The 23,686-nt window shown below is 41.4% G+C and overlaps 1 protein-coding gene across 3 annotated transcripts; it reads left to right on the top strand.

The window, feature by feature from the left end:
* The first annotated feature begins 1,147 nt into the window (after positions 1 to 1,147).
* MC2R (melanocortin 2 receptor) lies at positions 1,148 to 23,525 on the top strand. Of its 3 annotated transcripts, XM_029231875.1 has the most exons (3): positions 1,148 to 1,199; positions 19,103 to 20,086; positions 23,360 to 23,525. In XM_029231875.1, exons 2-3 carry the CDS (start codon positions 19,203 to 19,205, stop codon positions 23,364 to 23,366), a joined length of 891 nt encoding a protein of 296 aa, XP_029087708.1. In that variant the 5' UTR covers positions 1,148 to 1,199; positions 19,103 to 19,202; the 3' UTR covers positions 23,367 to 23,525. The 3 variants fall into 3 exon arrangements, with proteins under 3 accessions (XP_029087708.1, XP_029087689.1, XP_029087698.1); XM_029231856.1 differs by lacking the exon at positions 23,360 to 23,525 and having other exon boundaries at positions 19,103 to 20,096; XM_029231865.1 differs by lacking the exon at positions 23,360 to 23,525 and having other exon boundaries at positions 1,151 to 1,199; positions 19,079 to 20,096.
* The last annotated feature ends 161 nt before the right edge of the window (positions 23,526 to 23,686 follow it).

Here is a 23,686-nt window from a genome sequence, read left to right as displayed (position 1 = left end):
CACAACGGGAGAGGCCACAATAGTGAGAGGCCCACGTACCGCAAAAAAAAAAAAAAAAAAAAAAGTGTTTCCCTGCCTGGGAAATCAGACTCAGACCTCTGTCCTCAGTCCTCTCCAGACCACTCACGTGGGGACATCATTCAGCTCAGGGCTGGAGCTGCTCTTTTCAGAAATGGCCACTGTTTTGGACTCAGCCCCAAAGCCCCAGGTCCACCCTGACTTGGCCCCAGGCCACATTTAAATACTCACATCAATGTGCCTGATACCAACAGGAGTCCTCCCCTGCAGGCACTGGAAAACAGAAATCCAACAATGTTGTACCCTTAAACTGAACAATTTTGCTTTGAATGATGGAGCTCTGGATGGTGGATTCTGTGAAGCTTAATGACAGAGGAGAATCGGCAGCACACGAGGTTTTCTTCTTGTGGCAGCCCATGCTCTGCGGGGCCTTGGGCACACAGCCCCTGTCTCACTGTTTGGTCTTGTGAAACATGGATGATGGGCTTATTCCCCTCTTCTTAAAGAGATTAATGAGCTAAATGTTTGCAAGATGCCTTGAGTAGTTTGCTTAAAATTTTAAAACAAATTCTTCCAAAACCATTTCCTCAAAATCCAATTTTATTGAATTCCTCGGTTGAAAACTAACTCTAAAATGATGTTAAAAAGGAGCAAGGGGGCTTCCCTGGTGGTGCAGTGGTTGAGAGTCTGCCTGCCGATGCAGGGGATGCGGGTTCGTGCCCCGGTCTGGGAGGATCCCACATGACGCGGAGCGGCTGGGCCCGTGAGCCATGGCTGCTGAGCCTGCGCGTCCGGAGCCTGTGCTCCGCAACGGGAGAGGCCACAACAGTGAGAGGCCCGCATACCGCAAAAAAAAAAAAAAAAAAAAGAGGAGCAAGGTCACAGGGTCTGCCGTCTGCCATAAACCTTGTCATGAACATTGGAAGCAGCCTTGCTCAGCTGAGCCCATGGAAATTGTGACTTAATCCAACCACTTCTTTTCGTTTCTCGGACTTCGCATTACCAGAAGTATGCAGTGCGTTTCGAATGACATTTATCCAAGGTTATGACAACAAACAACTGTCTCTCCAGTGATGCATTTGTTCTGTGCGTCCCAGCCCAAGGCCCTTCTCTTGCTTTTCTTTCAAACCTCATTCGTTCTCAGTCATCTCGGCCAGAAAGTTCCTGCTTCAGAGCTGAAAGTAAGTACATTTTCTACTAATTTCTCAGGTTCTTAAGTGCTTTGGGATCATAAATAGAACACTTAGGGAAAAATCTTGAGAAAAGATTCTATTCAGAATTCCTAATAGCTCATCTTTTAAATTATGGTCTTTCATCTTCCTGTGGGAGTACATTATTTTCTAATTAAACTGTAACAACAAAATCTCTTACTTGTATGTCTAACCAAAGCAAACTTCCCTCCTGATGAATATCTTAGCTTCTCTACAGTTTTGGTCGCTACATCATCATCAAGCTCTATTCAGGACTACAAGCAGGTTTTTCCTAATGGGATTAGGAGCAGAAAACGTCATGTTTCTTTTACCTCCTGAGAGTCACCCTTTTACCTGATTAACCTTCTGTTTCCATTCTGGTACTGGTGCATAAGCATCTCTGCCATCGACATATACATGTGGACTTTCTGTGGTTCTGGGGCAATTAACACTCTGCCTTTCTCATCTACAAGTTCAATGGTCCTCTGCCTTCCTTGGCAAAAATACAGGGTGTAGGATAAATGAGAATTAAAAGCAGATTCCTGATCACATACTCCTCCAAAGTGGTTGTCACTTGGAAAGCCATGCAGTCACTGCAGACCTGAGACATTCACTCTTTGCTTGGTTGGCTCTGTCACGGGGAATATGTATTCCCCAAAACGGAGGGCTCAGTCTTTTCACAAAAGCAGCTATTCTTCCTATTTTTATTTCCCTAAGCTGCCTTGAGATGATCCCACCACTCATCTTCCTCCCAAACACATACACTTACACACACATACACATGTACACACATGCATATACCTGTACGTACATACATGCATGCGCACACATGCAAAGCCAAGGGGGAAAGAACTGAAAGAGTGATGAGAGGCCGACGCTGAGAGCAGGGCCTTGAGCAGGATTGGGAGGGGCAGGCGTGCAGAGGGCTGGTCATGAGCCTCACTGGTTCACGCACTGACCGGAAAGGCCCATGCACACTGAGGCACCAGGCCTGCGACCGCGAAGCCGCTGTGGCTGAGACAGCAGGTCACACTCAGTCCTCGAGAAGAGCTCCCACGGGGCTGTGGGAGCCCAGAGAAGGGGGCCCCCAGCAGATGGGGTAGGACACCCCCTGGCGAGTGGAGGGGACACCATGGAGCACCTTGGCTTTTCAGTGGCCCGGATTTCGTGGGAGGGGGGGAGGTGTGGGTGTCCCCCTCCAGCACCATCACCCTCTCATTCCTCAGGGCAACCTCAGGCAGCTCAGCGTAAAAAGAAAAGCCAACCTGCCTTCACCTCATTAGTTTTCCAGGCATGTTTCCCACCTGAATACTTAATGGCTAATTAACCTCATGTGAGATCCGTCCGCCTTGTCATAAAAACGCTGGCAGGTCTGTGCTGGGGGGTGGCATCCGGGGCCAGGACGTAAGGACAGGTGGCGGGAGCACAGGTGGGGCAGCTTAGGGAAGGCAGCCCAGAGAAGGGGGTCCAGGAGGGAGCGCTGTGGGGCGGGGGGGCCAGGTGGCCCTGAGGCTCCGAGAGCTGAGAGACAAGAAGGTGTGTAAAGGGCGTGGGTGTCATCTCAAGAAGTCTGGCTGATATTAAAATGATACAGAAATTCAGAAGAAGATTTACACTCAGGGCGCCACATGCACTTGGCAATGTGCCAGCGATGCGTGTGGGGCCTTGGAGCAAGACAGACTCAGTAGCTCAGTGACCTTGAGCAAGTCCCTCTCTGAGCCTTAGTTTTCTTATTTATGAAACGGGTGGGAGAGCAGGGAACAGGAATAGAATGTGCCCCTCATATTTAACTGGAGCATTGAAGAACACCTCTCACCCCGCACCGTCTCTGACCTTTAACGTGGAGACCATTGTAAGAGAAGCCAGGGCAAAATCAGACTGCTTTTAAAGTACAGATTTTAAGGATGTGCTGGTGTATTGGGGAGTTTGCTCTTTTATATGTTAAAATATTAATTTAAAATGCTAAACATACATTTTGGGCCCTGCGCAGGAGACAATGAATCCTATACAGCCTTAGGTAAAGCCACATAGCTACAGAAATCAAGGCAGAAGAATAGACAAAGATCAGTGGAAGAGAATAGAGAGCCCAGAAACAGACCCATACAAATGTAGCCAACTGATTTCAACAAGTGTGTGAGAGCAATGCAAGGGAAAAAGGATAGACTTTTCAACAGATAGTGCTGGGAGAAAACACTTGCAAAATACATATTGGAAATGACTTTTTTTCCAAAATATTCAAAGAAATATTAAACTCAGCAATAAGAAAACAAACAATACAATTTTAAAATGAACAACAGATATGAATAGATGTCTCACCAAAGGAGATCTACAGATGGTAAATAAACATAAAAATAATACTTATCATTTATCATTAGAGAAATGAAAATTAAAATGACCATGAGATACCACTAAATACTTATTAGAATGGCTAAAATCCAAAATGCTGACAATACCAAATTATGGTGAAGATGTGGAGCAACAGGAGCTCTCATTTCTTGCTAATGGGAATGCAAAATGGTACAGTCACCTTGGAAGACAGTGTGGTGGTTTAATACAAAACTAAACAGACTCTTACCATATGATCCAACAATTGTGCTCCTTGGTATTTACCTGAGTTGAAAACTCATGTTCATCACAAAAATCTGCACATGGATGTTTATAACAGCTTTATTCATAATTGCCAAAACTTGGAAACAACCAAGAAGTCCTTCAACTATCGTTTAGCTAGAAAGCCTAAAAAAGACAGGGGTGAAACTTAAATGCATATTACTAAGTGACACAACCAGTCTGGCCATGTGCTGTGTGATTACCATTATATGACGTTCTGGGAAAAGGAAAACTATAAGACAGTAAATAGATAAGATATTACCAGTGGTTTGGGAAGGGACTGAAGTTGAATAGATGTAGTACAAGCGGAGTTTTAGGGTGGTGATACTATTCTGTATGATACTGTAATAGTGAATATATGACACCATGCATTTGTCAAAACTTATAGAAATTTACAGCATAAAGTGCAAATCTTATGTTTTCAAAATTAAAAAAGAATCATTTAGGAGGTTAGAATGTCTCAGGATGGAAGCAACCAAAGAATCTGATTGTATCATAAATACATGAAAGAACCTCAATGCATGTGGTGGGGGAAAGGTGCTGACATAAGTGACTTTGAAAATGAGTAGAGACTGTAAGACAAAGGCAATCTGCTCTCTAGTTGATACAGTTCACCACAGGGATGTGGCCTAACAAGTCTGAAACCACTGGAAGTGTGCATCTGGACCCAGCAATTAAATGATGCCCTGCACCTGGCAGGAGCTGAGTTCCTCACTGTTGGGCCAGGAGGTTACAGGTAAGCAAGGAGAGGAGGTCAGAAGGCTCCACGTGGCAAGAGACTGGAGCTGGAAACTTCAGGATGAGCTCATACTTAGCTTCATGTAGATACAGATGGAGAGAGAAGTATTTGTAGATGTGTGTACACACATGGCTTAGTGTATACACATGTGTCTCCTTACTCTGTTAGTGGAAAGGGCTCAGGAGCAGCAACACCGCAGAAACAACATACACATTAGCCCTCAGATCTTGGTTTTTAACACCATTCTCCAATAAAAGGAGTCAGTGATTCTTGGAACAATGACTGATTCCATGACGATAGCACAAAATAACAAGATGAGCCTGGAACATCTTGCAGTGCAGAAGGTAAATAATTGTTCCAAAAAATCACAGTGGTGAGGGTATGTTCAAAGGGTATGTGCCAACTGCAAGAGCTCCCAACAGCCAAAGTTGGGACAATTTAAGCAACAAAATAAATAAAATAATATTGGATTATAACCTAAAGTATAAAATAAATATCCATGTATCCATACTGATACCAATGATTGAACAAATCATAAATGGAAGACAGTAGACAAATCTCCCATGCAGATTCCCAAATAATTTACGTGGCTCTTCCATTCACAAGAGGCAGGCACAGCTCTCTACTCCTGAGGTGTGGGCTGTGCATACTGACCTCCTTTCAAAGAGGTCAGATGGGCAGGGGAGAAGTTAGACAGACACGACCTCAGCCAGGTGATGCCGGAAAAGTCGTGTTGACAATACGTCCCTTGATGTGACGTAATGAGGATATAACTTTACTTCGTGTGGTCTTCCTCCCCCTAAAGTCCGTAACCCCAGTCTGAGCATGAGAAAAACACCAGACAAATACCAACTGTAGGACATTCTACAAAATGCCTGACCAGTACTCAAAACTGTCAAAGTCATCAAAAACAGAGGAAGTCTAACTGTCACAGCCAAGAGGAGCATAATGAAACATGCTCAATGTAAAGATGACTAAATGTCATGTGGGCATGAACAGAAAAAGGGCATATGGTAAAAACTAAGGAAATATGAATAAAATATGGGTTTTAGCTAGTAATAATGTGTCAATATTGTACCGTTCATTGTGGTTAATGTACCATACTAATGTAAGACGTTAATAATATGGGAAACGGTGTGCTGTGTATGGTAACTCTCTAAACTATCTTTGTAACTTTTCCATGAATCTAAAATTGTTCTAAAATAAGAAGTTTATTTTTTTAAAAAAATGTTCATAGCTCCATCACCCAATTAAAATTGGACATATGTCTTTCAGAGATTTTTCTATGCCTTTGCATGAGTGTATATATACTCTGCACCACTGAACCATGATTTTAACCATAGAGTAGTGGTCTACATCATGGGCCTGCCAGAATTTATTTAACCAATCCTCAGTCACCAGTTATATGTATGGTTTTTCAGTTTCCCACTATTATCATTAACATGTATATGCAGTGAGCATCACTGTATGTACATCTTTGTTCGTATCATTGATGATTTGTTTAGAGCCACTGAGTCAGCTCAGTCAGGTTTGTAGGTCCTAAAGGTAGAGTGTGACAGTGGAACTCTCTCTGTCACCTTCTATTGGGTTAGGGTGTGTGACTAGGATCCTCAGATTTTTAGTGATGACACATTTTAGTGATGACACATTTTTAGACACCTAAATTTAACAAAACTTTGTACCTGGATTTTGAGCAATTTATATTTATTGAAACTTAAATAAATCAGCTGTGATTATGATCTTTCACAACACCTTCATTTATAACTTTTTTTTTCATCTTTTCATCAATTTTTATTTCTCTGAAGTGTCATTTGTCAGTTAGGCTCCAATGTTAATAGAAAACTGTTTGCTTTAACCATGTATTTCTCTTTTCCTCCTCCAACTTTCACTCCAGCCAACTATCAGTATTTTCTCCTGTATGAAAAGAACTTGGTACCAAGTGAAGGAGGGGGCTGACCTGCTTCTAGGAGAAGCCTTTCTCAACTCACCTGCCTACCTTTTGATTTGAACCAAATGGAACCCCAGGAATCTGAAATTACATTGATAATATCGGGCTTATACTTTTTGATCACAGTATATATTTCCTTTTACTCATTAGAATGATACAGTGCTTTTTATCCTGAATATCTCATAGAAGTCATATTTTAATATAGACCTCATGTAACCAGTATGGGTTGCTCCACAAAGTAATGGTAAAAATAGTCGCATCTCTTGATATTTGAATTAAATGTTCAAGCACCAGCCTGCTATGTAGGGAAAAAAGGCCAGTATCTTCCTCTGGGCTGCCTCCTATCCTGAATGTTCTAAAACCCCAGTGGTTTACGGACTCTAAACTGAACAGTGATCCTGGCATTGGTCCATCTAGTACTGTCTGGACTCCTCACTGCCACTTGGTGCCGCTGTTGGGAACTGCTCCACCAGCTCGCAGAGGTGCTGGTCCTGGTGGGCGTGGTTCCCAGGACAACCAGGGCGGGGCCTGCTTCCCAGGACTGTCAGACCACCGCCCGAGGTCCTCAGCACTTCAACCCCATCACAGCAGCCCCCGGAGTACTAGCCACCCCGGAGCTCTGGGACAAAACTGGATTTGACATTCACCTCTCTCTTCCTAGAGAAGGACCGTCCACTGTCTCTTTCTCTTCCTGAGTAAACATTCCCAGATGCTGGGCAATTTTTCTTTCAACAAGTAAGACATCTGATTTCAACTCCTTTCTACTGACAAAGGCTAGTCACTTGCCCCTTTCCTTCTAAAAACCCTCTTCCTTTCTCTCCTGCACAAAAAGTCTCATTATTTTCTGTTTTTACTGCCCAGGAGAACTTTGGCCAGGCACGTGCTCCTGCAGATAAAGCTGTTTTCCTGGACTCTAGGGGAGCTGGTCCCTCACCCTTTCTACAAGGAGAGTGAGGCTGTTCATTTTACAGGCGCTACTTCAAATAAGAGGAAACCAAAAAATTAAACTCTAGAAGCACTCATTTTCCCACAAAATTCTAACTGAAATTTGGTCTGCCAATGAAAAAATAAAACCACTAACTCTGTTTCTTGCACATTTTATATACCTCCCCCAAACATATCTTTCTAGAAACACAAACTGTTGATTATTCAATTGATGATGTTCACATTCTAACACATCAAAAATAGTTACTGGGCACTTCAGTGAGTTACTGAAGTGGATCAGAGAGGAGGAGGGAGAACCTACCAGCCCCCGACCCAGGGGGTTACCTGCTGCTCAGGAGACACAGCACAAACACCGGAAGCTGACCTTTCAAATAGGCACAGGGTGCCACATGACAAATGCAAGGCAAGAACAAAACACGTTTCAGGACGTGAGAGCAGAAAGGCCACCTGGGTTGAGTGGTAGGCAGAGACACTCTAGATGTTTGTTCTTGACTTGGGGCTAAAACAAAAGTAGGATTTAGAGGAGAGATTGCGGAATTCTAGAGGGAAGACAGTAGTAAAAATGTTGAAGCAAAAATGTGCTAAGCTTCCTGGAGATGATAAGAAAACTGGGCTGGAAGGTGGGTTCTACATAGAATACTGGGAAACATGGCAAAAAAATGTTAGCCTGGGACAGATTGTAGACAGCCGTAAATGCCAAGTGCTTTAAAAATGGATTTTATTCTGTAGACAATGAGAACTCCTTTATGGAGCCCACACTGCATGTCTGGCTCTGGGCTGGGTAATTTACATGTAGTGTCATATATAACCCAAACGTAACGCAAGAGCTCTGAACTAAGTAGTCTTGTCCCCATGTGCATGCGGGGGAGCTGAATATGACAAGGCTTAAGGATATCTATTTCTTTGATGCTTTTTCTTGATTTCGATGATTATTTCTCTGGTGAGCGTCTTCAACTGTATTCTTATGAACATATCTAGCTCTCTTGCCAGAAAAGTGCACCATTTCTCTGGAATATAGTTAAACAAGGTGGCAGATCTAAATATCCTACAAACTCAGCCTCTCCACTTCAGTGATTCAGCCTTTCCACTGACACTGAGCTGATGCTTTTTAGACATGAAGACTGTTGATTGCTGTGGAGTGGTTTGTGAAGGCTTAGCCTGATTTATTACTTGGTTTAATTCTTTGCAGCCTTCTGGAATTAATTTATTTGTATGATTGACAGTTGGCCCAAAGTGATGCATGTTACACTGCGGTGTGTGGGGTAGTGAGGAATCTGAAGAATGCTAGGACTGTTACTAAAAGTCAGAGAAGTGATTCTTTCCCAGTGTGCATTTTCTTCCCTTAGAATCACCTGAAGCGTAGAGAACTTCCATGTTGAAGCTCCTTGATTTGCTAACTTTACTTTAGAGCCCTATCAATATTTACAATGAGCAGCAGAATTGAGTTGCTGAAGCAGAAGGGCCTTGGAGACACCTAAGCTTGTCAGGTATGCTGCTGAGAATGTTTTCACTAAGAAATATTTTTTGCTTGTCTTTCCCATCAGTTGAAAAAAGGGGGCTTTATATTAATTATCATAGCTTTTGCTTCCCCCTCCTCCCCTTTAAGGTAACAGTAATCTCACCTAGTCTCAACTGTCACTTGGCTGTCCTTACCATTTTTATGTACTTTGGAGTTTGATATAAATGTGTTGTCTCGCTGGCCAGGGAAAACTCAATTGAATTACTAACAAAATAGGAGATTTTGAGTTTTATACACACAACTAATTAATTGAGTATTGATTTTTCTCCAATTACATTATACAATGCAAATGAAGAAAAAAGGCACAGTCACTGAAGTAGAAAGGTACCAGGGGAAAGGGGTACCCACCACACAGACTGAAGATTCCCATCACTTACAAAGTCCCTCACAAAAAGCAGAATCTTTTCAATTTGTTCACTTGTTCAATTACTTTTATGAGAAGTCCTTCAAAGTGTTCTGCCTATTCAAGTCAAACACCTGGGATTGAAGGTGTGGACTGGCAGGTGCTCAGCTCCTTGGGGCGAGCGGGCAAGTGCCTTGGCAAGACAGCTGACAGGTTACACACATTCCAACCATCACACAGACTCCTGCCAGGAGTGCCAGTGCTGAGTGGAGTTGGGTGCTGGGCAGCAGGGAGGTTGGGGAGTCTGCTCGAGGGGAAGCAGTAAGCTCCCGGACCAACCCACATCCTCCACCCTGCCCCATTCCTGTGCTTCACCCTCCATGGTTTAAGTTTCAGCCAGAGCCACTAAGCTCTGGTGAAAATCCAAATAACTCTTCGGAAGAGTGGCTTCCAACATTTCAGTGGGCTTCATCTTAACATGCAATCAGAGTAATATTCAAAACACTTAGAACATGCCAGAGGACACTGACCCCCTACAACCCGACACTAAGGTAAACTGGTCCATTCAAGACAAAGTCTACCATTCAGCTACTTTAAATTTATGTAAAACCTAACCTGTCCCTGCATGTTGGTTTTTAAGACTTTGCTATTGTTTCCTATTTTTCTTTCTTTCTTTCTTTTTTTTTATTTAACATCTTATTGGAGTATAAATGCTTTACAATGGTTAGTTTCTGCTTTATAACAAAGTGAATCAGCTATATATATTCATTTATCCCCATATCTCTTCCCTCTTGTGTCTCCCTCCCTCCCACCCTCCCTATCCCACCCTTCTAGGTGGTCACAAAGCACGAAGCTGATCTCCCCGTGCTATGTGGCTGCTTCCCACTAGCTATCTATTTTACATGTGGTAGTGTATATATGTCCATGCCACTCTCTCACTTTTTCCCAGCTTACCCTTCCCCCTCCCCCCTATTTTTCATCTTTTCTTTTTTTACTGGATCATATTTAGCTTATTTCACTACTCATTTTTTCCACTCTTTTTCTTCTGTTTTTGAATTTAAGACCAAGAAATAGAAATCAGTTATAAGGACAGTTTGTACCCAAACAGGAAATGCTGGGTGGCTCTTTCAGCCACATGTCGAGGGAGGCTGGGTCTGGTGTGTTTGTCGGCACTGAGACAGAAGTAGGAGGTAAGATCAGAAAGTCTCAAATGCCCTGAGAGCACAACAGCGGTGGAGAGTCTGCCCGAGATGGGATATCAGAGTAACAGAGAGGGAGGTAACAACATGCATGGCAAGTATGTAGACCAAAACCTACCAGGTGTTTTGTTGGCAATGATCGAAAAGTTTGATAACCCTGTATTGAGGAGGCTATGGGGGGAAAGTGCTCTGCTGGTGAGGATGTAAATTGACACAACCCCTCTGGAAGGCAGTTTGACAATATCTATGAAGACCAGTGATGCATATACACTTTCACTCAACAATTCCTTTTCTGTGAACTTATCTAATTCATTATGCACATGAGAAATTATATACTTACATGATTACTCATTACAGCATTCTTTATACAGCAAAATGTCTGAAACAACCCAAGTGACTATCAATACACACAGATTAAATAACGTAGGACATATCCACCCAATGGAATACCATGTAGTGGTTTTTTAAAAAAGGAGGAAGGAGGAGGAGGAGAAAGAATGAGAAAGTGATCCATCTACTTTGTGGAAAGTCTCCAAGATGAAACAAGGTACAAAACACTATGTACAATACACTGACTGTTGAACACAAAGGGCAGGGGATCATGCTGGCCATGGAAATGGGCCTTTCAGATCTGCTGTGGGAAGTAGGGCTGACTGGTGCCCAGCGCTCTGTGTCTGGATCCCACCATGTTCCTGCTGAGGTCCTATTTCCTCCAGACTGCCTCCAGTCCATGACTGGGCACAGTCTATTTCTGTTGGAGCTAGGATTCCTCTAATTGGCAGCTGGCTCAAGGACTCCCCACTGGCCAGGTCAAAACTTCCCAGATCTGTGCTGTGGTCTGAGACTCCCCCTTTCTTCCTCTTATTTGCCCCCAGGAGCCAGACCTGCCTCACAGCCTGAAGGCTCCCCTGTTGCTCTTGTTACCTCTCCCCTTCACCCTAACTAATACCCAGGAGAAGATGCACATACTCCTATTTTCTTTTATGGGCATAAAGAAACTCCAGAAGATTGATCACCTCTTTGAGGAGTGGTAATGGCACACAGGATAGAGGGTTGGGAGGAAGACTTTTTACTATTTATGCATATCTACACATACACAAATATACATATATAAATATATATGACTGCAGTACCTATTCAAAAATGAAATAAAAATGTTACATGCATCTAGTGAAAACAGGGAGAGAGGGCAGCACAGACCTGGGATGCAGACAGCAGCCCTGTGGCATTGTGATTTATAATAAGAGACATGCATTTGGTCTTCCTCCTCTTTTCTGGCACAGAGCTCACAAGACAGCTGGAATTCTCTAAGTGGGGAGAACAATCAAGTTGTCTTCTGTTATGTTAATGAGGTGACTTTTAGAAAGCTGGTAACCTAAGGATGGGGGCTGGTTGCAAGGGAACCCAACTCCACCCCTGAGGGGCTGGAGGTTGAGTCAATCACCAATGGCCAGTGATTCAATCAACTGTGCCTGTGTAATGAAGCCTCCCTAAAAACCCAAGAGGAGGGGGTTTGAAAAGTTTCTGGGAAAAACCTTTCCTGGGAACCCAGACCTCAGTTCCTCACTGGCTCTCTCTGAAGCCTAGGTTCTAAAACTCCATCAGCTGGAAAAGCCTGGAAGCCCTATAACAAAAACCACTTATCCACTCAACAGAAAAATAAGCCATGCTACCCTCCTTCCCAGCTGTTCTCCCAAAGAGCCATACAACAACCCCCAGGAGCACAGAGAACACAGGCACAGTGTTGCTGACTTGTCTCCAGAAAGGTTCAGGGGAGCCTCCCAAACTGCCCGCCATCTCCAGGATGCCTGCAGCCCTTCTACTCAAGGCCTCGTGCCATCACTCTCCCTTCTCAACTAAAGGAGGGGATTGCGGGGCCTTGCTCTTCTCTGAATTTCTTTAATAATCTTTGAGAGAGAATTGGAAAAACAATCCTGACTTGGTCATATGTACAGGTTTAAGGTTTTTAAGTTATTTTATTTTCATTTCTACTAAAGCCAATAAAAATTCCTTATCCGATAAATATTTATAGAAGCACTAAGATTAAGTGATTTCTTTTAGCAGATACTCATCTCTGGAGCCAAACAGACCTTGATTTAAATTCCAACTCTGCCTCTTATAGCTTATGGAACTTCAGGCCAGTATCTTGGCCTTTCTGCCTCAATTCCTCAGATGCAAATTGGGGAAAATAAGACTACCTTGTACTGTTGACAAGAGGATTAAAATAAGATGCCATGCACAGCATGTGGCATTGTACCAGTTGGCACATAACAGGAATTTAATAACAAATAATAAAGCCTTTTCCTTTCTCTTAGAGCCCTGCAAAAATATGAAAATTAGATATTTTACATTTTCTGGTCAAAGACAATAATCAGTATAAAAATCTCATTTTACAGTTGCCCATGCTCCCTTGGCTTTTGCAAACAACATCGGCCCAGTTATGCCGCGTAACAGTTGTTGGAGCCACATTCATTTGCCCTGTGATGCCATTAACTCTGGTGACTCGTGTTCCTCGAGACCCAGCCCAAAACCAGAAGTCAGTTTTGCTTTTTGTGGTCCTTATGTGATTATTGTTGCTCCCAATTCTCTTCTTTGTGCCCAAAACCTACCCCTCAAGCCAAATGAGTGAACAAAAGTTGTTGCTGGGTCAGATTCTGGTCCTCCTCCATCATGCCCCTTCCCCCTCAATGACCCCCAGGGCAACACCATAGACAGAGATGGAGCCTTCTAGACTCTGGTTACTGACGTTTAAGATCAAAGAGCTTGGTCTTCAGACAAGGAATTAATCCTGGAGGTGAAAAATAATATAAGAAGGACTGAAATGTAAAAGATGACTCTACAAACCAAGACTTGGCCACCGTCAAGCTCCACACTGAGTGTGACCTCCTTGGGGGTGTGCACAAGAGCTAATCAGTTGACAACCTCACACTCATAGCAAGGCCAGAATCAGCAGGAAGCAAAAAGAAAAAGAAAAAAACACAATCAAAACCAAAACACCTGCTGGTTTAAGAATACATTGATTCTCTTTTTATTGCGGGATAATAATTTTTGGTGTCATTTTCTAAAATGCTTTGTTTGGCCATCATTTTAGCAATTGTTTTCACTGACTGAAAGCACTCTGGGGAGCACCACCCTCCCTGGCAGTGGCATTGAAGCCATGATTCAGCGCTCACTGAAGTCCAGACCTCAGTGGTCTAAAAGGCATTTTCAGAGACAAGTGGGAAAAGTAAAGATGGTTGCTGTCTCAAGGAATGTAAGAGTTCCACTATTAATTTGGAAAATAATCGCCCATTTGGTACTTTTTTCCCATAGAATCTGAAAAATGAAGTTATAATATTTTGTTAGGTGATAAAGAGCACAAACTGGATTGTTTTCATTTTCTACTAAAGATCTTATAAATAGTTAATGTTGTTTTGCTTTTAATGTTTACCAGACACATTCCTTTTTTTAAAGAAATAGCCAAAACTTTTAAAACATCCATTATATTCTCCTATTATGAAGAATAATTTAACTTTACCTCTTATATTGAATGTTAAACTGGGGTAGTTTCTTTTTATTTTATTTTTTTTAACTTTATTTTATTTATTTTTATTTTTGGCTGCGTTGGGTCTTCGTTGCGGTGTGCGGGCTTCTCATTGAAGTGGCTTCTCTTATTGCGGAGCATGGCACGCAGGCTTCAGTAGTTGTGGTGCACGGGCTTAGTTCCTCCGTGGCATGTGGGATCTGCCAGGACCAGGGCTCAAACCCGTGTCCCCTGCGTTGGCAGGTGGATTCTTAACCACTGTGCCACCAGGGAAGCCCTGGGGTAGTTTCTTAATAGCATTTGAGCATCCATAGTAGTCTATGGCTCCACCAAATTAGAAAACAAATTTATAAACAGTATTACCAAATCAAATACATTTTTACCCTAAAATATGGAACTGAAATCTGTGAGTTCTCCCTTTGAAACAGAAGTGAAAACACATATTGCACCATCAACTATGGGAATAGTACATCAACATCTTTGCCTTTTCCATAAGCTGTAGGGTCAGGCAGTGACCCAGAAAGACAAGCAGTGGAAAGAAAGGACCTAAACATCCTGTCAATTCATGGAACCTGCCACCACATCCAAGTTGAGGAAGGGTGACCATGTGCTTTCCTGTTCTGAATCTTTACTTCTTTACTTGTTCTAACCCACTTTACATGCAATTGGATTCAGGAGAAAGATAAGGAGGGAAAGGGGAGAAGCACAGGATAATCTTTATCTCTAGGCTCAAAATTCCACTAAATATGTTTTCACAGAGCAGTTAAGATGAGGGTCCAACTATATAATAATAAAAGGATCAATACAAGCAGAGAATATTACACTCATTAACATATATGCACCCAATATAGAAGCACTTAAATACATAAAATACTAACAGACAAAGGGAGGAACTGATGGGAATACAATAATAGTAGGTCACTTTAACACCCACCCCACTTTAACACCCACCCCACATCAATGGACAGATCTTCCAGTCAGAAAATCAGTAAGGCAACAGAGATCCTAAAGGATACAATAGAACAGTTAGACTTAATTGACCTCTTCAGGACACTACATCCAAAAAACAAAAACAAAAAACAACCATAATACACATTCTTTTCAAGTCCACATGGAACATTCTCTAGGATAGATGACATACTAGGACACAAAAAAGCCTCAACAAATTTAAGAGGCTAGAAATTGTTTCAAGCATCTTTTCTGACCACAACAGCATGAAACTAGAAATCAACCACAGAAACAGAAATGAGGGAAAAAAATTACATGGAGACTAAACAACATGCTACCAAAAAACCAATGGGTCAATGATGAAATCAAAGAGGAAATAAAGAAATACCTTGAGACAAATGATAATGGAAACACAACCATACCAAATCTATGGGATGCAGTAAAAGCCATCCTAAGAGGGAAGCTCATAGCAATATAGGCCTTCCTCAAAAAACAATAAAAATCTAAAATAAACAACTTAAATGACCACCTAAAAGTATTAGAAAAAGAAAAACAAACAAAACCCAAAGTCAGCAGAAGAAATGAAATAATAAATATTGGAGAGGAAATAAATAAAATAGAGATCAAAAAAACAGAAAAGATCAATAAAACCAAGAGGTGGTTTTTTGAAAAGATAAACAAAATTGACAAGCCTCTGGCCAGGCTCACCAAGAAGAAAAGAGTGGACCCAAATAAACAAGATAACAAACGAAAGAGGAGAAATAACAACAAATATGGCAGAAATACAAAGAAACAAAAAAGAATACTGTGAAGAGTTATATGCCAACAAACTGGACAACCTAGAAGAAATGGACAAGTTTCTAGAAACATACAGCCCACCAAAACTGAATCAAGAAATAGATAATTTGAACAGACGAATAACTAGAAGTGAAATAAAATCTGTAATTAAAAAAAAAACCTCCCTGTAAACAAAAGTCCAGAACCAGATGGTTTCACTGGGGAAGCCTACCAAACAAACAAAGAAGAACTTATACTGATCGTTGTCAAACTCTTCCAAGAGACTGAAGAGGAGGGCACCCTCCCAAAGTCATTCTATGAAGCCACCATCACCCTGATACCAAAACCAGACAAAGAGACTACCAAAAAAGAAAATTACAAGCCAATATCTTTGATGAATACAGACGCAAAAATCTTCAACAAAATATTAACAAACTGAATCCAACAACACATAAAAAGGATCATACACCACAATCAAGCTGGATTCATCCCAAGGGTCACAAGGATGGCTCAACACACACAAATCAGTTAATGTGATACACCACATCAACAAAAGACAAAAACCACATGATCATCTCAATAGATGCAGAAAAGGCATTTGATAAAATTCAACATCCATTCATGAGAAAAACTCTTGCCAAAGTGGGTATAGAGGGTACATACCTCAACATAATAAAAGCTATTTATGACAAACCCACAGCCAACATAATACTCAATGGTGAAAAGCTGAAAGCCTTCCCACCAAATTATGGAACAAGACAAAGATGCTCTCTCTCACCACTCCTATTCAACATAGTATTGGAAATCCTAGCCACAACAATTAGACAAGAAAAAGAAATTAAAAATATCCAAATTGGAAGGGAAGAGGTAAAATTGTCATTATATGCAGATGACATGACACTCTGTAAAGAAAACCTAAATACTCCACACAAAAACTATTATAAGTGAATTCAGAAAGGTAGCAGGATACAAGATTAACAAACAGAAATCTGTTGCATTTTTTTACACTAACAATGAAATATCAGAAAGAGAAACTTTAAAAAAATCCCTTTTAAATATGTGTCCAAAATAAAATAAAATAAAATAAAATACCTAGGACTAAACCTGACCAAGGAGGTGAAAGACTTACAAGCTGAGAACTATAAAACACTGATAAAGGAAACTAAAGATGATTCAAAGAAATAGAAAGATATCCCATGCTCCTGAATTGGAAGAATTAGTATTGTTAAAATGGCCATACTACCCAAAGCAATCTACAGATTTAATGCAATCCCTATCAAATTACCCATGACATTTTTCACTGAACTAGAGAAATATTCCTAAAATTTATATGGAACCCCAAAAGACCCAGAATTGCCAAAGCAATCCTGAGGAAAAAGAACAAAGCTTATGGCATAACACTCCCAGACTTCAGACAATACTATAAAGCTACAGTAATCAAAAATGTGGTATTGGCACAAAAACAGATATATGAATCCATGGAACAGAATAGAGAGCCTAGAAATAAACCCACACACCTACAGTCAATTAATCTTTGACAAAGGAGAAAACAGTGGAGAAAAGACAGTCTCTTTAGCAAGTGGTGTTGGAAAAGCTGGACAGCTGCATGTAAATCAATGAAGTTAGAACACACCTTCACACCATACACTAAAATAAACTCAAAAAGGCTTAAAGACTTAAATATAAGACATGACACCATAAAACTCCTAGAAGAGAACATAGGCAAAACATTGTCTGACATAAATTGTAGCAATGCTTTCTTAGATCAGCCTCCTAAGGCAAAAGAAGTAAAAGCAAAAATAAACAAATGGGACCTAATTAAACTTACAAGCTTTTGCACAGCAAAGGAAACCATAAACGAAATGAAAAGACAACCTGGAGAATGGGAGAAAATACTTGCAAACAATATGACCAACAAGGGCTTAATTTCAAAAATATACGAACAGGGCTTCCCTGGTGGCGCAGTGGTTAAGAATCCGCCTGCCAATGAAGGAGACACAGGTTTAAGCCCTGGTCTGGGAAGATCCCACATGCTGCAGAGCAACTAAGCCTGTGCACCACAACTACTGAAGCCCTCGCACCCTAGAGCCCGTGCTCTGTAACAAGAGAAGCCACTGCAATGAGAAGCCTGTGCACCACAGCGACGAGTAGCCCCCGCTCGCCACAACTAGAGAAAGCCCATGTGCAGCAACGAAGACCCAACGCAGCCAAAAAAAAAAAAGAAAGAAAAAAAAAAAACCGAACAGTTCATACAACTAAATAGCAAAAAACTCCAAACAACTGAATCAAAAACTAGGCAGAAGGCCTAAATAGATATTTCTCCGAAGGAGACATACAGATGGCCAACAGGCACATGAAAAAGTGTTCATCGTCACTAATTATTAGAGAAATGCAAACCAAAAGTACAACGAGGTATCACTTCACACCAGTCAGAATGGCCATCATTAAAAAGTCTACAAATAATAAATGCTGGAGAGGGTGTGGAGGAAAGGGAACCCTCCTACACTGTTGGTGGGAATTGGTGCAGCCACTATGGAGAACAGTATGGAGGTTCCTTAAAAAACTAAAAATAGAGTTGCCATATGATCCAGCAGTCCCACTCCTGCACATATATCTGGAAAAGATGAAAGCTCTCATTCAAAAAGATACATGCACCCCAATATTCATAGCAGCACTATTTATAATAGCCAAGACATGGAAGCAACCTAAGTGTCCATCAACAGACGAATGGATAAAAAAGATGTGGTATATATATACAATGGAATATTACTCAGCCATAAAAAAGAATGAAATAATGTCATTTGCGGCAATGTGGATGGAACTAGAGATTATCATACAAAGTGAAGTAAGTCAGACAGAGGAAGACAAATATGATATCATTTATATGTGGAATCTAAAAACATGATATAAATGAACTTACAAAACAGAAACAGGCTCACAGACATAGAAAAGAAACTTACAGTGACCAAAGGGGAAAGCAGGGAGGAATAAAAGGAGTTTGGGATTAACAGGTATATGTTACTATATAGAAAATAAACAAAAGAATATGAAAAATAATATATATATACACACATATATATAACTGAATCATTTTGCTGTACACCTGAAACTAACAAAACATTGTAAATCAACTATACTTCAATTAAAAATAAAAATATATTTAGGAAAGATTTTTTAAAAGATGAGGGTCCAGTAAATTGTTTTATTTAAATATTCCACCATTATATTTTGCAGAGGCAATAGAGCTTCCTCAAAGCTAACATGGCTTGTTTTTATTTTGTGATCTATTTTGCAACTGATATTCCTACATACACTTTTTTAGGTGACTGTGTGGTTTTCACCTCAGGTCTTCAGCAAGAACTACAGAGAAGAAAAGATTCTGAAGAATCAATCAAATTTTCTGTCAAGTCCCAGTAACATCCCTGTCTTAACCACGTGCAGGAGAGATGAAACACATTATCAACCTGTATGAAAGCATCAACAGTACAGCAAGAAATAATTCAGACTGTCCTCCTGTGGTTTTGCCAGAAGAGATATTTTTCACAATATCCATTGTTGGGGTTTTGGAGAATCTGATGGTCCTTCTGACTGTGATCAAGAATAAGAATCTTCAGTCGCCCATGTACTTTTTCATCTGCAGCTTGGCTATTTCCGATATGCTGGGCAGCCTGTACAAGATCTTGGAAAACATCCTGATCATGTTCAGAAACATGGGTTACCTCGAGCCTCAAGGCAGTTTTGAAACCACAGCAGACGACGTGGTGGACTCCCTGTTCATCCTCTCCCTCCTTGGCTCAATTTGCAGCCTGTCTGTGATCGCCGCTGACCGCTACATCACAATCTTCCACGCTCTGAGGTACCACCGCATCGTGACCCCGCGCCGTGCCCTTGTCGTCCTGATGGTCATCTGGACGTGCTGCATGGGCAGCGGCATCACCATCGTGACCTTTTCCCATCACGTCCCTACGGTGATCGCCTTCACAGCGCTGTTCCCGCTGATGCTGGCCTTCATCCTGTGCCTCTACCTGCACATGTTCCTGCTGGCCCGCTCCCACGCCAGGAGGACCTCCACGCTTCCCAGAGCCAACATGAGAGGGGCTGTCACACTGACTGTTCTGCTCGGGGTCTTCATTTTCTGTTGGGCGCCCTTTGTCCTTCATGTCCTCTTGATGACATTCTGCCCAGCTGATCCCTACTGTGCCTGCTACATGTCCCTCTTCCAGGTGAACGGTGTGTTGATCATGTGTAATGCCGTCATTGACCCCTTCATATATGCCTTCCGGAGCCCAGAGCTCAGGGACGCATTCAAAAAGATGATCTTCTGCAACAGGTACCAGTAGAATTATTGGTCCCTGATTTTAGGAGCCATGGGGAAATACTGTCAAGGGACAGAGTAACGTGACATACCAACAATACTAATGCTCCAACTGTCCTTTCCTTCCCTAAAGCACACGAGGAGAATCTCACTGACTTGTGTTGTAATAGCTCAGTTCCTTGTGCGCAGCCTTGCTGTAGGTACAACTTCTATAGCTAGAGAGATAAAATATTTACTAAAAAGAAGGACAAGATACAAAGCACATACAGCAATACACATATGAGAACTCTGGGCTGAGGAAGAAGTTGTTCTTCTATAGATATCTAGCTAGTCTATCACTGGGGTGGCCTTTCCAAAGTACTAGGACAAGTACTCAGTGTATAAACTACAGGGTCTGTGTAAGCCAAAGGTGCCATTAAGTTGCTGCAGCTGAATTTGCCTGTCCCAGACTGCCACACAGAATCCCTGCTCGCCTGCTTTCCCTTCTGCCTGCCTGCTTTATTGTATGCCATCTGAGATCTTTCTGGAAGCAGGCAGGATGCACATTATAAACGTCAAATAACCAGTGTTGAGTTTCCAATAATAAAGAAACCTTCTCCGTTAGTCTTCTTTGCTAACTCAGTATCCCACTGGCCTTAAAGTATTTTCCTGGTTAAAACTCCTCAAGCTTTAGGAGAATAAATTTCAAAGGAGGAAGTAAAAATTTAATCCATTTGGTTCCTATGTAGGAATAAACAAAGGTCAGAGGAAAGCTGTGAAGTTTGTAGAAGATATAATCAATCCTTGTGTATCTGTCCAAACACAGAAGTAAATGAAAAGACGTCCCAAGCCCCAATATGCATTTTGTGGACTAAGTCAAGAGTGTGTGTGTTCACCATGTTTTTGGACTATGGGGGAAACCAAGACCAAAACAATACTTCAAGACAGTGCTATTATTGAGACCCAAGCCAGGGAGTGATGAAAAACACTTAAACTCATTCCACAGATGAGTCTGAGAGGCAGATAACATCACTGGAGAACTTCATCCTACCATCATCCACAGGAAAGATGCCAGATATCGAAAAGCAACATCCCAAGTAGGGTAAAGGAAGCATAAATTGCAAGTTCATATGTTTTTAATAGCTAAAGATAAAGCTTAAAGAGGAAGCAAATTCTGATCCTAAGTCCTTGCTGAGATGGAAGAGAGAAAGAGGCCAGGTCTGCAGGTGCATGGAGCTGAAATGCTCAGGATCCACAGTGAGGGACGGCGTCTCGGGATGAGGCAGTTCTTGGCCCTCCGAGTTTTCCCTGAGCTGCTGAAAGGAGAAGCAAGCCACAAGCAGGACTGCTGGCTGGGTGATGGGTTGGATATTAGGTGTGGGGAGGGACAGGAGCTTAAGAAGCAGAAGAGAAAGCACAGAGTTAAAGGGAAGGCAGCTGTGGGCAGGTGTCCAGAAAGCCTGTGACACAGCTTGAAGGTGAAACCCACAGTGTGTCTTCTGGTCCTCCATTCTCTAGAAATCCTTCTTTGGTCCTTCCCTCTCACCTAATGAATGATGATACCCTTTTTCTCCTCTTATTTCTCTGGCAGAACCTCCAGGACAAAGGCAAAAAGAAGCAAAGATTGAGGGATCCCTTACGCTTTTCTTCATTTTAATAGAAATGCTTTTAAAAATTTCACCAATAAGTTTACTTTTTGAAAATTACCTTTCATCAAGTTAATAATGTTCTTTTTCTGCCTAGTTTCTTAACAGTAATTTTTAATCACTAATCAATGTTGAATTTTATTTAATGCTTTTTCAGCATCTATCAGATGATCAGTTTTTCCTCCTTTAATTTCTTAAGGTGGTATATCACATTAATAGATTTTTAACAGTTGGGCTATCTTTGCAAACTTCAAATGAAGATTGATATGTAGTATACCAACCATGGTCATATTTACAAAGCTAAAATATATTGTTTGACAAACAACTTATTGTGAATTATACTTTTACATATTTGAAACTACCTATAATGATATAATTTTATTTATATTTCATGAATGACCTCTAGTGAATTTTATGAAAAATGAGAACAGTACCAAAAAATACAGATTCAAGATATGTGGTTTTGAGGGAATTCCCTGGCTGTCTAGTGGTTAGCGCTCAGGGCTTTCCCTGCCAGGGCCTAGGTTCGATCCCTGGTCTGGGAAGTAAGATCCTGCAAGCTGTGCACTGCGGCCAAAAAAATAAACAGATATGTGGGTTCCATAAATATTCCCTTTAAAATAAAGGAGAAGAAATTATACATGGAATATTTAGTTGGCTACTCCTTTACGTATATTTAGTGATTTTTAAAATCTATTTTGTGCAGATCCCTATTTGCTACACATGCAACAGTTTGTAGCTAGAAATTCTCACACTCAGGGTGACAATCTCCCATTGACATTACAATATGATCATTGAAGAAACAGCAAACAACTGTTATTTATTTTGCCAACATGTGTTGTACATTTAAGATCTATTATTTGCAAAGTATTGCTGAAAAAAGAATCCAGTTAACTCCTCTTTGCAAATCTACATATATGTTTCTTTTTTTAAAAATTTATTTTATTTTTATGTATTTTTGGCTGTGTTGGGTCTTTGTTGGTGCACATGGGCTTCCTCTAGTTGCAGCGAGTGGGGGATACTCTTCTTTGCAGTGCGTGGGCTTCTCATTGTGGTGGCTTCTCTTGTTGCGGAGCACGGGCTCCGGGCACGCGGAGTAGTTGCGGCTTGCTGGCTCTAGAGCGCAGGCTCAGTAGCCGTGGCTCGCGGGCTTAGTTGCTCCGCGGAATGTGGGATCTTTCCGGACCAGGGCTCGAACCCCTGTCTTCTGCGTTGGCAGGTGGATTCTTAACCACTGTGCCACCAGGGAAGCCCTACATATATGTTTCTTTATTCACATAAGTGTAGTCTGTATTACAATTAAAATTTTTGATAGTATGTTAAGAGCCCCTAAATACCTATATACCCTCGTGCAGAGAAAGCACATCTTTTGTCACATCCCCTAATGTCTCAGGTTAGACTTCGACCATGTTCCTCAGAACTCTGAAAATAAGGAGGGCAGAGGGCAGGAGGACCCACAAAAGATTAAGAATACCCTTCAGAACAGTGAGTGTCCCTTGTTTCCATTAGGACATTAATAAACGTACCTAATTTAATTTTTTTAAGAAAGTTTTATGTCAGTAGAAGCTATACTATATCTGAGATAACAAATCCCATGAGCTTAAAATCTGTTAAAAGTCTTCATTTTATCTGTCCCTACTTAATCCTTTTCAATTTTCTACAGGTTCTAGCAGTCTGGAGTTTGTTGAACAAGACTGTGATGTCATACAGACTTTAAGCAGGACCCCTTGCAGCCCTTGCTGAAGAGCGCTGAAACTTTTCTCCTGCTCCCTTTCTCCTGATTCTTTGATGATATCCAACCCAAGAGTGTTGGACACATTGAAAATTGTCCCAATACCAATAAAGCTAAAATGTTGATCAAGTAAATTCATAGAATATGTCTAGAAGTGGCAAGAACTTCCTTTTACAGATAGAAAAGCACAGTCATGAGAGGTAAGAGAATGATTCAAAATTCACGTCATTGAGTTCAAATCCCAGTTCCATGTGTACT

Source organism: Monodon monoceros, unplaced genomic scaffold, assembly GCF_005190385.1.
Source record: "Monodon monoceros isolate NGI ecotype Baffin Bay Population unplaced genomic scaffold, NGI_Narwhal_1 Super_Scaffold_1, whole genome shotgun sequence".
Classification (NCBI taxonomy): Eukaryota; Metazoa; Chordata; class Mammalia; order Artiodactyla; family Monodontidae; genus Monodon; species Monodon monoceros.
The sequence above is the reverse complement of the archived record's forward strand: the minus strand, read 5'-3'. Positions and strand labels throughout refer to the sequence as shown.